Source organism: Triturus cristatus, chromosome 11 (genome assembly GCF_964204655.1).
Source record: "Triturus cristatus chromosome 11, aTriCri1.1, whole genome shotgun sequence".
NCBI classification, from domain to species: domain Eukaryota; kingdom Metazoa; phylum Chordata; class Amphibia; order Caudata; family Salamandridae; genus Triturus; species Triturus cristatus.
This window is the reverse complement of record NC_140594.1, coordinates 283,063,088-283,077,510: the sequence shown is the minus strand read 5'-3', so window position 1 is coordinate 283,077,510 and position 14,423 is coordinate 283,063,088. Positions and strand designations below refer to the sequence as shown.

The following is a 14,423-nucleotide window of genomic DNA, read 5'->3' as shown; positions in this document are numbered from 1 at the left end:
ACTGAAAGCAGGTAGCTGGCCCCTGTGAACAGGTTTACCTATCGGGGGCCCTGACTTTTTCTCAGGGGGAGGCTGGGAACTCTTCCCTTGGCTCCCTTGGGAATTACTTTGGGGCCCTTTCTGGAACTCCCTCTGTTTACCCTTGTCCCCCCCCACTCTTCTGCTGGGGATGCTGCCCACCTTTGGCGGAATCTCCCACATGACCCTTGTGGACCCTGGTACTGACCCAGCAGTCCACCTCCTCAGCAAGCTTCCTAGGGTTAGTTAACTTGCTATCAATAAGGTGCTGGTGTAGCTCTGGAAACAATTAGCAGACAAGTGCTCCCAGGCAAATAAATCATAGAGCGCTTCAAAAGTATCCACTTTGCTACCCTTCACCCAACCATCCATAGCTCTGCAAAAGAAAGACACATATTCTACCCAAGTGGTTCCCTCCAGCTTCTTACAATTCCTGAATCTCTGTCTATAGAGTTCTGGGGTCAAACCATACCTTGTCATCAGGGCTTCCTTCATGTGGTCATAAGACATCCTATTCTCACTGGGCAGGTCTAACAAAGTATCCCTCCCCTCACTCACATAGCAGCCCCACAACCCCGCTCCCCAATCCTTCTCAGGGACCCGGTGGGCCAACATTGCTATTTCATATGCTGCAAACCACTGCCCAATATCCTCATGCTTGTGGAAATCTTTGATGACATCCATGGGAATCTACACTCTGCTTTCTGAAGGCACAGATGGTGCGCTGCCACCAGAGAGAGCGATCTCTAAGCCCTTTGCCTTGATCTCTTACTCCCTCAACATCCTCTCATGCTCCATTCTCATTCTCTCTCTCTCCAAGGATAACTTGTGATTCTCCATTTCCCTGTGACTCTCCATCTTAAGCTTAGCCATCGCCAGCTTGTGTGCCCTATTTCTCTCCCTGTCTTCCAACTCTCTGGGGGACAGGTCTTTGGAAGAGACACTACTGCCAGGTGGGGACGGTACCCCTTCCCTGGCTGGAAACACTGGCCTATGCAGTTGCCCATCTGCATCCCCAGCTGGCTCCACCACTGACTCTGGGGCATTTCTTACTTTTAACCAGGCCCTCAGCGCCTTCTGGTAGTCATCCTTTTTAGAAATGCCTGGTGTAGTAACTTTCAATTTCTTGCAGAGATGCTTGAGCTGTTTCAAAGTGTAGGTTTCCAACCTCGCTTCCTCAAAATCAAGATCCATAGATTCAATAGATGCTGGTCTACTCATGGCAGTAAGAATTGGCAGTTCTCAGGAAAAAATAACAGTCCAAGAAAAAAAAGAATTCTACCAAAAAAAAAGTATGTGGTCGCGTTTGGTCTGCACTCACTAGTAGTGTACACCAATCACTGTATATGAGTCACAAATGCAGGTTCAAATCCTCACCGCTGACCACCAATGTTAGAACTGGGGGTCTCTAGTTGTCAGAGGTAGGTACCTTTGACCAAATAGGGACCCTTGCTTCTAAGTCAGGGAAAGGGGATGACACTACTGGATAACACCTGCTCACCCCCTTGGTAGCTTGGCACGAGCAGACAGGCTTACCTCAGTGGGCAGTGTATTAAGCATTTGTGAACACATACAGTAATACAGTGAAAACACTACAGATGGACACCACACAGGTTTTATAAAAATAAGCATTCTTTATATAGACTTAACACACGACCACAAACTACAAAAATCCACAATACTGTACTCAAAATTGACTTAAAGATGGTAGAATTAACTTAGTTCACGTTGATGGTAAATGCGACATAGTTCTCACAAAAGTACCTGGATGCGTAACGCAAAATAAACAAAAGACTTGCAGTGTTGGAGATGCCTCGGTTCCTTGCTTCGGGGGAGACGATGCGTCGTGCCTCAATGCTTGCGCAGAGTAGGGGATGCGTCTTGATCCTTACCGGAGAGGAGGTGATGCGTAGATTCTCGTGCTGCAGCCCGGTTGCGATGCGGCAAGATGGCGCCTCGATGCGATGCGACAATCCGGTGCAATGCGATAAGATGGCACCCTTGATGCGACGATGTTGAGACGATGCGGCACGCCCTGGCTGCCTTGCGGCGACTTTGTACTTTGGAGCCGCGACAGGCCCTGTGACACGCTTCTCCGATGATGCGACGGCGACCCTCACGGTTGCGACGCGCTTCTTCTGTGATGCGACAGCAGACAGCTGCGACAAAGGCACGCTTCTGGGAGATGCGGCGGCGGCACGCTTCTACGGCGACGCGATGACTACAGCTGCGGCGGCGACACGCTTCTTCTTGTTGCGTCGCGCTTCTAGCTCCCAGCGACACGCAGGCTTCTGCAGATAAAATTCCCAGCAAGGAAATTCAGAGGGGAGCTGGTGGTGAAGTCTGTTGTCCCTGAGACTTCAGCAGGAGGCAAGCACAAGTTGAAGCCCTTGGAGTAATACTCTGGAAGATGATGAAAGTTCTGTAAAAGTTACTTCTCCTCTCCTTGGCAATGAAGACACCACTGCAGGCCAACCCAACAACACAGCACACTGGCAGGGGGGCAGTCCAACTCCTACAGCTTCCTTTGGTTCTTCTCCTTGGCAGAGGTTTCTTCTTGTTGTTCCAGAAGGGATATACAGTCTCGGGGTCTGGGTCCCCATATTTATACTACTTTTCTCTTTGTTCTCTGAAGGCAGAGAGGCCGTTGCCTAGTCCAAACCAGTTCTGGTCAGTCCTGGAGCACTTTGTTTACATGACTCCTTCTTTCCTTTCACAGTGCAGGGCAGAGACATCAAACACACCACAGGAGGTGGAGCCAGCATTGTGGAGGGAAGGCACAGCCCTATTCAGGTCCCAGGTGCAACTCCTCCCACCCATCTACATGCAGATCTTCCTATTCAGCCCTGTGCTGACTCACCCTCTCTCTTGGAATCCCCCAGCCCCTGTCACTCACAGAACCAGACACACAATACACAACCTAGCAGAGGCAGGCTTAGACAGTTAAGCAAGAAAATACCTACTTTCTAAAAGTGGTATTTTCAAACACAGAATATTAAAACCAACTTCACTAAAATATGTATTTTATCATTCTGAGTTCAGGCATACTAAACTCGAATTTCTACCTAGTTCCCTGAGTCAGTTAGGATTATAAGATGTAATAATCAAACTGCCCATTCTGGCCTATGGGGAACAGGAAGCCTTGCAATAGTAAAAAACGAAAATGGCTGTAATTCACTATTAGGACATGCACACACACCAGGGTATGTCCTACCTTATACTTACAATGCACCCTGCCCTTGGGCCTGCCATAGCGGTGTCTGATATGAAGATAAGGAAAGGTTTAGGGACTGGCAAGTGGGTGCACTTGGTCAGTCAGCATGGCAGTACCAGACTGCACATAGGCTCTGCAATGGCAGACCTGGGACACACTTTACAAGTTGCTTCTGTGGGTGGCACAACCAATGCTGCAAGCCCATCAGCAGCATTTGACTTACAAGCCCTGGGCACATATGGTGCACTGTACTAGGGTCTGACAGGTAAATCAAATAACCCAGTCATGGAGTCACTAATCAATGCATCAATTTAACATAGGGAGCACTTGCACTGAGGCACTGAATAGCAGTGTCACAGTGCCCAAAGCATCTAAACCAGCAAATCATATCAAAAACAGAGGAGGCAATCAGAAAAAATGGAAGGGAGACTCACTCCAATGGTACCAGGTCTAACAGAGCACATATTACAAGTAACAAAGAGCCTCCTTGATAAATACAGTGGATTTTCCTAGAAAGGTGAAGAATTGCTGAATGTTTGAATAGCCAAGTGGCATGATAGCTGATCTGCTCTGTAGAGATGTCCAGTGCTGAGATAAAATATCTACCTCATCCACACCAAATTGGGGCCTGAGATCACTAAAGAAAAGACTCCCAAGAGAAAGGGAAAAAGGGAAATTGGCCTGTATATTTTCCCATCAATTAAATATTTTCAGTCCACCTCTTAAATAACGAGATCTAGAACGCTCACAACTTCATGTTCATGTTCTCATTCATAAATCACTGGAACTGACCATTTCCTAACCATGGAGCATTTAACTACAGGTTTTAGTAAGGGTCAGCTGTCTCCTCCGCATATCCACGGGTGACATCTCACCAACAGAACTCACCTCCCACTACAGCACTACTAAGACTTCTAGCCTGGACCAAATAGCCCCCTTGAAACTAAAAAGAGCCAGGAACATTCCATCTAGATCATGGTTCAACACAGACATAAACTCCGAAAGAAGACAGCTAAGAGCTGCAGAAAGACTCTGGCGGAACAACCCGTCCACAATCCTCCTTGATCGACTCAAATCAGTACGCAGGAAATATAATAAACACATCAAGAATGAAAAAACTTCCTTCTTCTGTAATGCTCTAGACAACGCAAAAAACAGGCCCAAAGAACTCGTCAATCTCATTAGGCAACAAACTTCCAAGCCCCCTTCATCATCAGGTCAGGCCTCCAAAGACCTGTGTGATAACTTTGCCAATTTCTTTAACGATAAAATCACCAAGATCGAACTCTCCCTGGACGATCACCGCAGTCCCCCCTACAGTAACGCGCCCCTAAGGACAGAAGATATCGCACCCAAGTACCCCACAAACTACTGGAAATCTTTCAACCTCATCTCCGAAGCAGAGGTCATCAAAATGATTTCCAGCTCCAAATCTTTATCACACATCTTGGATCCAATACCTACCCAACTGGCTATAAAGCTCAAACTCACCCTAGCCCCGCTCTGGACCAAGATTATAAACAGCTCCTTGAGAACCAGAGTGATGCCTGACTGTCTCAAAATCGGCCAAGTCACTCCTTTACTAAAAAAAACGGGCTCTGACAAAAACAATCTGAATAACTTAAGACCCATCTCCAACCTCCCTCTCCTAGCTAAAATCCTGTAAAGATGTGTTCTCCTCCAACTTACTCAACACATGGTCAGCACCATCCTTCTAGATCCTCACCAATCGGGTTTCAGAAAAGGCTGCAGCACAGAGACAACGATCGTAAATGTCATAGACGATATACACAAGTCAATCGATACAGACCAATGCTGCCTACTCATACTTCTGGACCTATCAGCAGCCTTCGACCCAGTTGACCACAAACTACTCATTAAGGTACTTCAAGAAAGTGTAGGAGCGGAAGAGGTGGTCTTACAATGGTTCACCTCTTTTCTACAGAACCGCACTCCCCGTTAACAGGTGTGTCCCTCAAGGATCAGTTCTCTACCCGCAACTTTTCAACATCTATACGGAACCCCTCACCACCATACTAAAAAAATCTAACATTCCTTTCCACCTCTATGCGGATGATACCCAGATCTATCTCGAAATCTCCTCCATTGATGACATCCAGAGACTGAACGACACTCTAAGAGAAGAACAACACTGGCTATCACTCAACCACCTGAAACTTAACCAGGACAAGACGGAAATCCTCCTCATTTCCAACAAGATGGAAAACCCACAAATCACAGAATGGCTAAAAGCTATAGATGCTCTCAACTGCAATCTCACCTGGCTGATTCCTTAAAAATCGCTGGGAATCACTCTGAACCCAATATTAGACATGATCAAACACATCAAGAACACCGCAAAGAGCGCCCTCCTCAATATTAAACTACTCAACAAAATAAAACCCTTTATCCCTCCTAACGACCTCAAACAAGCCACTCAATCCTTGGTGTTGTCCAGACTGGACTACGGGAATGCCACCCTCACTGGATCAGCAAAATCTCACTTAGCTCCCCTCAGATCAACTCTGAACGCAGCAGCTAGAATGGTCACCGGAATAAAGAAATATGAACACATCTCGCCTGCACTCAAAGAGCTAAAATGGCTCCCAATCGAAATGCGTGCCAACTTCAGAACTGCCTGCCTCACTCACAAAGCTCTGCACACAGGGAAACCGGTCTACCTGGCCTCCAAACTCAAGAAGGCTGGTCAGACAAGGAGCCTCAGGAGAACCAACACTCTTCTCATCCCTACAAAAACTCGCAAACAAAAAACTGCATCTCGATCCTTCTCAGCAAACACGCCCAAAATCTGGAACTCCATCCCAGTACACATCAGGACCAGGCCCTCCTTTTTAAAATTCAAAAGGCAGCTCAAAGACCTCTTCCTCAACCGATCTCCCCCAAATGGATAGCTACCGCCTAACCGCAGAAGCTTGCCCACAGCTGCTCACAGACACGTTGACTTTAAGACTTCTACCTCACCCTCCTCCCAACTCCCTCCTCTATTCCCCCCTCCGTGAACTAGTCTCGCCACGAGGCTATGTGCTCATTACGGTGATATTATGTGATGCGTCATAAATCATTATGTGTACCACTGTCATAATGTGTGATTTACTCGATACTAATGCTGTAAAGCACTTCGAAACCTTCGGGTCTGGCAAAAGCTATATAAAACTCTTAAATAAATAAATAAAGAGTGGAAGACAGGATGTATATATAATGTGGAAGGAAGTGCTGCTGGGTTAAAGTGGCTTGATGCCCTGTATCAGCCTTACTATCTTGGCAACATATTTATTTTCCCATATAAATGGATATATTTATTTGACAACCATACGCTTAAACCTTCAGTATAAATACCATCTCTTCTGCCTCTCTTACCAACCTGGTTCTCATATTGTGCTTTAGCATGATCCAAATTACTTTTTGTTTTCTTTTGTTTTTTTTGAATCTCCTGCACACTTTGTGTAGCAGTAGGATTATTGAGTTTTCTGTTGATGGTGGTTTAAGTGAATTTTGGATGACAGCCTTGCACAATAAATGCTCGGCTGGAATGCTTCCTGTAGAAGCATGTTTTGCATTATTGTAATGAATCTGCTCACCAAATAATCTGTACCCAATTAGTTTATTTTTAAATTTATTTTTTATTACATACAACTTATGCAGTGTATTCAGCACCATAATATGGCTACAGGCATAGTAAATGAGAAACAGTAAGAAAAGTAAAGAGAACATAAAAAAACAAAAACAGCTCGTGCTGTGCAGTATATCAGCTTCACATTCATATCTTTCATCCGTCCGACTGGACATGATTATTGGTAAGGGTTCATCCTGGTAATCGCTATACAACTTATTGGGCTGAGTCTAGTTGCTAGCACAGTGAGGGACTTCTATGTCAGCTCTGGATGGTGAAGCAAGTATACAGTCAGCAGGGCCCAGAAATTCTAGGGCCTTGAGGCCGTAGGTAGTTCTTCTGAATATATGTTTAATTGTTCTCTGCAGTATACTATCTCCTTCAGCCACTTCGTCACTGTGGGTGCCGTCTTCCCTCCCCAGTGCTTCCCAATAATCGCTTTGCCAGTAGTGTCTTGACAGCCACAAGTTTCCTGTTGCTTAGTTTGAATGACTTAACTAGGCCCATTAGGCAAACTTTTGGTGTGCAGTCCACAGTTTTCAGGACCATTTGCATTATAGTCTCTGTCACCTGAGCCCAGAAGGCATGGGCAGGTTTACATTCCCAGGCCAAATGTACAAAATCTGCTATTTCTGCACCACATTGCACACAGCGAGAATCCTCCCACAACCCAAATTTCTGTAGTCTAACAGGTAGTACATTTGTTGTAGAAACTTAAAATGTATTATTAGGAGGTTACAATTTGCAGTGAGATGTCCAGTTAGCGCGCAACATGCCTCCCATTCCTCCCAAACCAGTGGTATTTCAAGCCTACTGTTCCACCTGTCTAGGGCTGCAGAACTAGTCACTGCGTTTTCTTCTAGGGATGCATTATATAGTTTAGTTATTAACCCTTTACTTTCTGAAGTTGTCAATACCACTTGCAGCACTTTCAGCATCTCCGGCTCCTTTGGAAATTCGAAGTATAGCGACCTGACAGCCATACGCAGCCTAGTGTATTGACATTTTCACAACCGCTATTCTGTCCGCAAGGGACAATGGGAGATGCGTCCAACTGGCTACCTGGTCCATTAGTTTAGCGATAGCACCCCCATAGTTCATGCTGATCACAGCCTCCCATATATCCAAGTATTGCACAGGGTCATTTGTCTAGGCCAATGGGAACTCCAGTTCATGCCTACTGGTGCATTGTGTTCCCTCAAATCGTACATACTCCCGCAACAGGGGCTCCAAATGTGTCTCAGGCTCCCTCACACACAGCAGCATGTCATCTGCGTACAAAAAGCCGTTGTCTGAACCCCAATGCAGCTCGGGTGTGGCACTGCCTATCCTTGCACGCCAGGGGCTGAAGGGCCAGATGTAACAACATAGGGAAGACGGGGCACCCCTGCCTGGTTCCATTACAAATCTCTTTGGGGCGGACACTACTTTATTGATGCATATCCTGCCCACAGGGTTTGTGTAGAGCAGGTGCACACATTTTAGAAAGGTGAGCTGCATCCCCATGCACTGTAGAACCGCAAACATATACCCCCATTGTATAGAATTGAATTATTTGGCCGCATCGAATAACACCGCTGCGGCCTGAAGCTCTGGGTTAAATTGATGTAGCACTGCAAACAAGGTGCGCAGATTATGTGTGGTAGATCTTTGGGGTACAAACCCTGACTGATCCGGCAAGATCAGATTATGCACTAGGGGCTTTAGTCTATTAGTGATTATTTTAGCAAGAATTTTGGTATCAATATTTATTTACGTCGGGGTCGGTATGATTCACACCTATTTGCCTCCTTATCAGGCTTCAGCAGCCTTACTATTGATGCTTCCCTCAGGCTGGGGGGCAGGACACCATTAGCATATGCCTCAGTGTACACCTCTAATAGTATCGGGCCAGGCTATCCAGATAAGCTTATAGAATTCACCTGGCAGGCCATCAATCCCGGCCGCCTTTCCGTTAGGTAATGTCATTATAGCTTCTTTCACATCATCTACTGTCCAAGGTTGGATTAGATACTCTTCCAGGCCCGAGGCCGTTGACCTACGCCCATATAATGTGGAATACAATTTAGTGAACACTTTGATAATCCCTGGTGTGGTATAATGTGTTTCAAATTTTTGGTCTACCATCTCAACTATATGTTCCTGTTCTCTTGGCTCTATAAGTTTATTCGCAAGTGACCATCCTGGCATGCCGCCCTCCCCGTATGCCCATGCTTCCCATCTTCTGGATCTATGACGTATCTCCTGCTCAGCGAGGTTAGCGTGCTCAGAGACGAACTCCCTCACCTGGGCTAACAAGACATGTGTGGGCCTTTGTTCGTATGTGTCCTCTAGTGTATATATATTGTCTTCAATGTCATGTATTACAAGAAAAGAGAGAGGGACCCCAAAGACACAGGAGAGGAGCACCAAATACGACCTTAGTCAAACAGACAGAGCCTCCTTGTCATCAATACGTAACAATCAGCATACCTTTCACACTGACGGGATAAAGATGAACAGCACAGATGTAGTCAAAACAATTGAGAGAAAAAATAAGACATAAAAATGTATTCACAATTTCATTAAAAATTCTGTAAGTACAATACTATATATTGTTATAAGGCTAATTATGAAGCAATTACAATATAGACATATCAATACCTAAGTATCAGAATATTATTGACAAAAATATCTACAGTAACAATTCAATAACACCATAAAACATAAGATTGGGAACAAATTAAAAAGGACAATAAGGTCCTATTCACAGAGGGAAATCACCAAATCAACGATTCATCAATTGTGACCCCAATTAATATTGCTTTCAGTTATACATGTCACAAAAAAACTGTAATCAAAGATTTTGTGTGGTTTCCTCTTTAAGAGCATCAATGTCATGTAACCTGTTATGCAGCGATTTCAGGATTCCTGCCTGTGCCCCCATGCATTCCCCACGGATGGTGATTTTAAAGACCTCCAATAGCATCCCTGCTCCGTCCACTGAGCCTTCATTTTCTAAAATAAATTTGTGATGGCAGTTCCTATTGTGGAACGAAATACCTGATCCAGTAGCGCAGATGGTTGCAGCCTCCATTGTAATGGTGGCCTAGTATATGTTGGTATCTCTAACTCCTGTACTACCGGAGCGTGGTCAGATAATGTCCTGGCGAGGTGCTTGACATCCATCGTCCAAGGGCTCACCTCCTTGGAGACAAGCCAATAGTCCAACCTGGACCAGGAGACATGCACTGATGACACATAGGTTCCCTCCATGGCAGTTGGATTCCGGCTCCTCCACACATCAACCAGCCCCTCAGCCTCCATTATTTCCCTCATTATTGTAGCTACCTGTTTGCCATGTATGTTTTGTGAGGAGGTGGGTTTCCTTCAGAAACGCTAATGAAATATTATGTCTATCCAAATATACTAGGACATTCCATGTGAGCAATTTAGTTAGACCACCCTGACGTGACATTTCCTATGTTTGGGCTTCCAGGATTCCCTCTGTGTCCCATTTTCATTGTTGGACTGTACTCAGACCTGTCTTACATGCTTTCTATACTGCATCTGCAACTAAGCAAACCCTTGTATCCCACCTCCCACCCACTTCAGCACACTCAACTGGCTAAAGACATCTCAATGTAACCCTAACTTGCCTGAACTGAAAAAAGTTACCCAGGTCAGTTTTGGGGGTACACCCATGTGGGGGCACTAGTGCACAGACACCTTCCCGGTGAACAGGGAGGTGTCAGTTAGGCTGATTTGCTACTTATGCAGTGTCTCTGCTAGACTCTGGCCCCCAAATGTCCTTGATCAGTTCTGATGTCACTACCATACACACAGTCTGTCAGCTGATCATCTTCATGCCTTGTGTGTCAGAGCATGACATGTATCACCTCCTGCACTAAGAAACAGTCCAGTAGGAGTGACTCTGATGCACTGTTGTTCTTCCGCCAGCTGCCTCTCCTTCTATAATGTGACAACATATTTCTAAGTGTGTGTAGCAGTTCTGATCCAGTTGCATGGACCTTTTATTGTTCCTCATCATCTGTTATTTCCACTTGATCTTGTCGGCTCCTATTCAGGGACTTGACATACTCCATTGCTGATATCGGAGTGTTGAACATTTTGGTCTTTCCTTCTACTTTGATCCGCAGCCGGGCCAGGTACAGCATGGCATAGGAGATGTTTGCTGCCTGTAACTGTTTCTGAACTGCCTGGAATTCCCGCCAGGCCGCCTGAACATAACATAACATGTGTATTTGTAAAGCGCACGTTCACCCCAGGTATCTTGGTGCTGAATAACAGATGTTTATTGTTACCCAACTCAATGGTACTCATTTTATCGACCTTAGATGGATAAAAGGCTGAGTGGACCCTCTGGGATTTGAACCTGTGACCATGAGATTTAACACAGGCCCGTGCAGTGGATGCATTAGTTCAATGAACCACCAGACCCGGCTGAACAGTGGCAGTGAAGTCTGGATAGAATGCAAGATTGTTCCCCTTATAATTGATGTTGTGTTTCTGTCTTGCGAGGCACAAGACTGCATCACTGCCTCCTGTAATTAAGCAGTCTTGCGATCGGTCGCTGTGGGGCACCTGGGACTTGGCGCGCTGCCAATGACCTATGGGCCCTCTCCACAATTAGCACCTCAGACAAGTACTCAGACCCAAAAATGTCCTTCAGCATACCTTCCATGTAGAGCTCCAGCTTGCCAGTGTTTGTCGGTTCCAGCAGACCCATGATTTTGAGGTTGTTGCACCTCGACCTTCCCTCTAAGTCCTCATTCTTTGCCTGTATTACGGCCAAGACCTTCTCCATGTTGAGGCAGTTCGATGAGACAGTTTGTAGTCCATTCTCTGTGTCGGAGATTCGTTTTTCCGCTTCTCCCAACCTGGCGCCTTGTTTGTTTGGCGGACATGTAGTCCATTCGTAGGTTTAACACGTCTATTTTCCCATCAATGGACTACACACTGCACTGCATTGCATGGAGCGTGGTCTCAAATGAGGTAGGTCCTTCCACCGGCGCGTCCTGCTCAGAGTACGACAGTGCGCGCTGTTGGGACCTGCCAGGCTTCCTCATTTCGAAAGTGATGCAGGTTTGGCTCTTATCCGTCTTCCCCATTATAATTGCTCGATGCTCTGTGCCCTAGGTGACCCTCCAACCTCAGTGTAATTAGGCAAAGAATTGACCCTGCTCTCGTGTAGTGGTTCACTCGGCGCCTATATGTTGTGGATGTTTGCAGTGGAGTGATAGTGTTTGCCACTGATCAGGCCTTCATCAACACTCTGGCTCAGTTTAGCAGCTGCTCGAATCCAAAATCATCTGCTCTAAGGGCATCCCAGCGGGTCAGAGTAGGTCTGCAGGACCGTGCCCGACTCCCCTGCAGTGCCTCAGTAGGGCCCTGTCTCCCGGCCCAGTCTCAGCCGTTCACCAGGTGGATGACTCACCACCTTGCAGCTTACTCCCAGCAGGCAGAACTCAGCCCTATATCGCCTTCAGGATCACAATGTCCGCCGCTACTGCCAGTCAGCCAGTTGTCTGTATTATCTCAGCTGGGGCAGGGATCACCACTCCGTTATGGCAGCGGTTCAGCGCACTCTCATGCGCCGCGCCACGCTGCCGTCCCCCGGCTCCTCGTTTTCGCCGGGTGTGCCACCACATCCACCTGCACACTTGGCTCCTGATCAGGCTTTCTCCACCAGCAGTTGCTCCACCGGGGGACTCCGCAGGGTTTCTGTTTATTCCGGTTGTATTTCCGTACCATGTGTTTGTTCGCTCCGTACAGCAGCATGATCGCGGGCTGTCCAAGGTTTCCGATCTCACACGGCAGGCATCATTTTCTCACCGCCGCCGGCAGCTTCAAGATCGGAAAGCGGCTTTCATCCTTTATTACCCCCGACCTGGGCTTCTGTGCATCGTCACGTCGGCTTAATGCTGGTATGCCACTTCTTAGTGGGCGCGATAGCGTACAATTATCAGGATTATGGCCAGATTGTGCACTCGGCAGGCAGAGCTACACCAAGGCGCAACCATCTTGCCATGCACCCTCTAGCGCCCTCCTGTACCCTATCATTTTGATCCTGTATGTACCTTTGCAGATATTTACAACTCCTGATTGCCTCTTTCAGTGTGCCCATCAGTCTGGGAATGGTATGCAGTTGATAGACAATATTGATCTGTAGGTCATGCAAAAGGCTGTCCAAAATCTAGAAACTAATGGTGCCACTTGGTCTGATATAATCTTATAGGTAACCCATGTTGTTTGTTTATATGTTTCAGAAACAATTGTGAGGAGATGTTAGAAGTAAGGCGTCCTTTAGTGGGTATAAAATGGGTCATCTTGGAAAATGTGGTTACAACTACAATGACAGTATCAAAACCATGAGCTAAAGGCATATTTGTAATAAAATCCATTATAATTACTTCCCAGGGAATAAGAGCTGGCATTAGATGTAACTCTGCTATACGCCTTTCTTGTCTGTATATAATACTTGATGTCTTCTATCCTCTTTTCCCTACATATTCTTTGCTCTAAGTCTAGGGTTCCAACAGTTTCGTAAAGTATGTCCTAATGTATTTTAGGATCTGATATGTATAACTTGTTTTCATAATAAGGTAGATCATTTAGTACAGTATCATCTCTTTTCTCCACAGCCCAGTTAACTAGAGAACCAGAAGGCATTGTTTTTATGTATCTCGTCCTCCAAAGTGACAGGTCCTGTAATTGCTATGATTCTTTCTTATTGATTGATTCTGGACAAATCACTCAATCACCCTCTGCCCACGGACAGAGCCTTGAAACCCTCATGTGTAATAAGCCTATATATATTCATTCTACATTGATAATGGGCTTGGAAATCACTTGAAAATCCTTAGCCTCATTGGTGCTTGACGTTTTAAAGCATCAGCTTTACTGTTTCTTCTTGCTGGTCAGTTATGATGAAATCCTATTAGGAGAAGAAACGTAACCAACATAACTTCCTGGCAGGAACAGCTCTTGCCATTTTAAGAAAAATTTGATTTTTTTATCAAGTATAATATACAGATAAGTTAGGACTTTAGCAGAGTTAAAGCAGACAGTACTTGTCCAAAGGGTTTGTTACATCTAATGCAGTTCCTATTCCCTGGGAAGTGATTGTAATGGATTTAATAAATAATGGCCACTTCATAATTATAATAATTGATATATTTTGAATGTTCTCAGTGTGTTGACTGATGTTTGAGCTATGAACCTTTAGTATGTTTGAGTGTTTTGTAGTGTTGAAATCAATAACACTTAAAAAAGAAACTCTCATGTATTTTTATATTGTGTATAATTCTTTTTTGTTTCTAGAATGTGACTGAGTTGTATCAATTCAATTTTCGATATACAAGCAATGGACCACAAATGGATCTAAGCAGGTATGGCTCTTTACATTTCTGATGTTGTTAAAGCTCAAAAGGGGTTCCATAGCAGGAATCTTTAACCTTTTTTTTTTGTCTCTGAAACCTGGTTGGGGTGTGCATGTTATCAAATAAAAAAAAAGAATTATATATATATATGGAAATTTGCTTTAGAACTTATCGAAGC

General features: G+C 45.4%; 1 protein-coding gene across 1 annotated transcript in view; it reads left to right on the top strand.

The window, feature by feature from the left end:
• HORMAD2 (HORMA domain containing 2) overlaps positions 1–14,423 on the top strand; it is a 693,976-nt gene that overhangs the window by 284,537 nt on the left and 395,016 nt on the right. Inside the window, exon 9 of the mRNA XM_085633816.1 lies at positions 14,187–14,254. Coding sequence (XP_085489942.1) covers positions 14,187–14,254 — 68 coding nt within the window. The remainder of the gene's footprint in view (positions 1–14,186; positions 14,255–14,423) is intronic.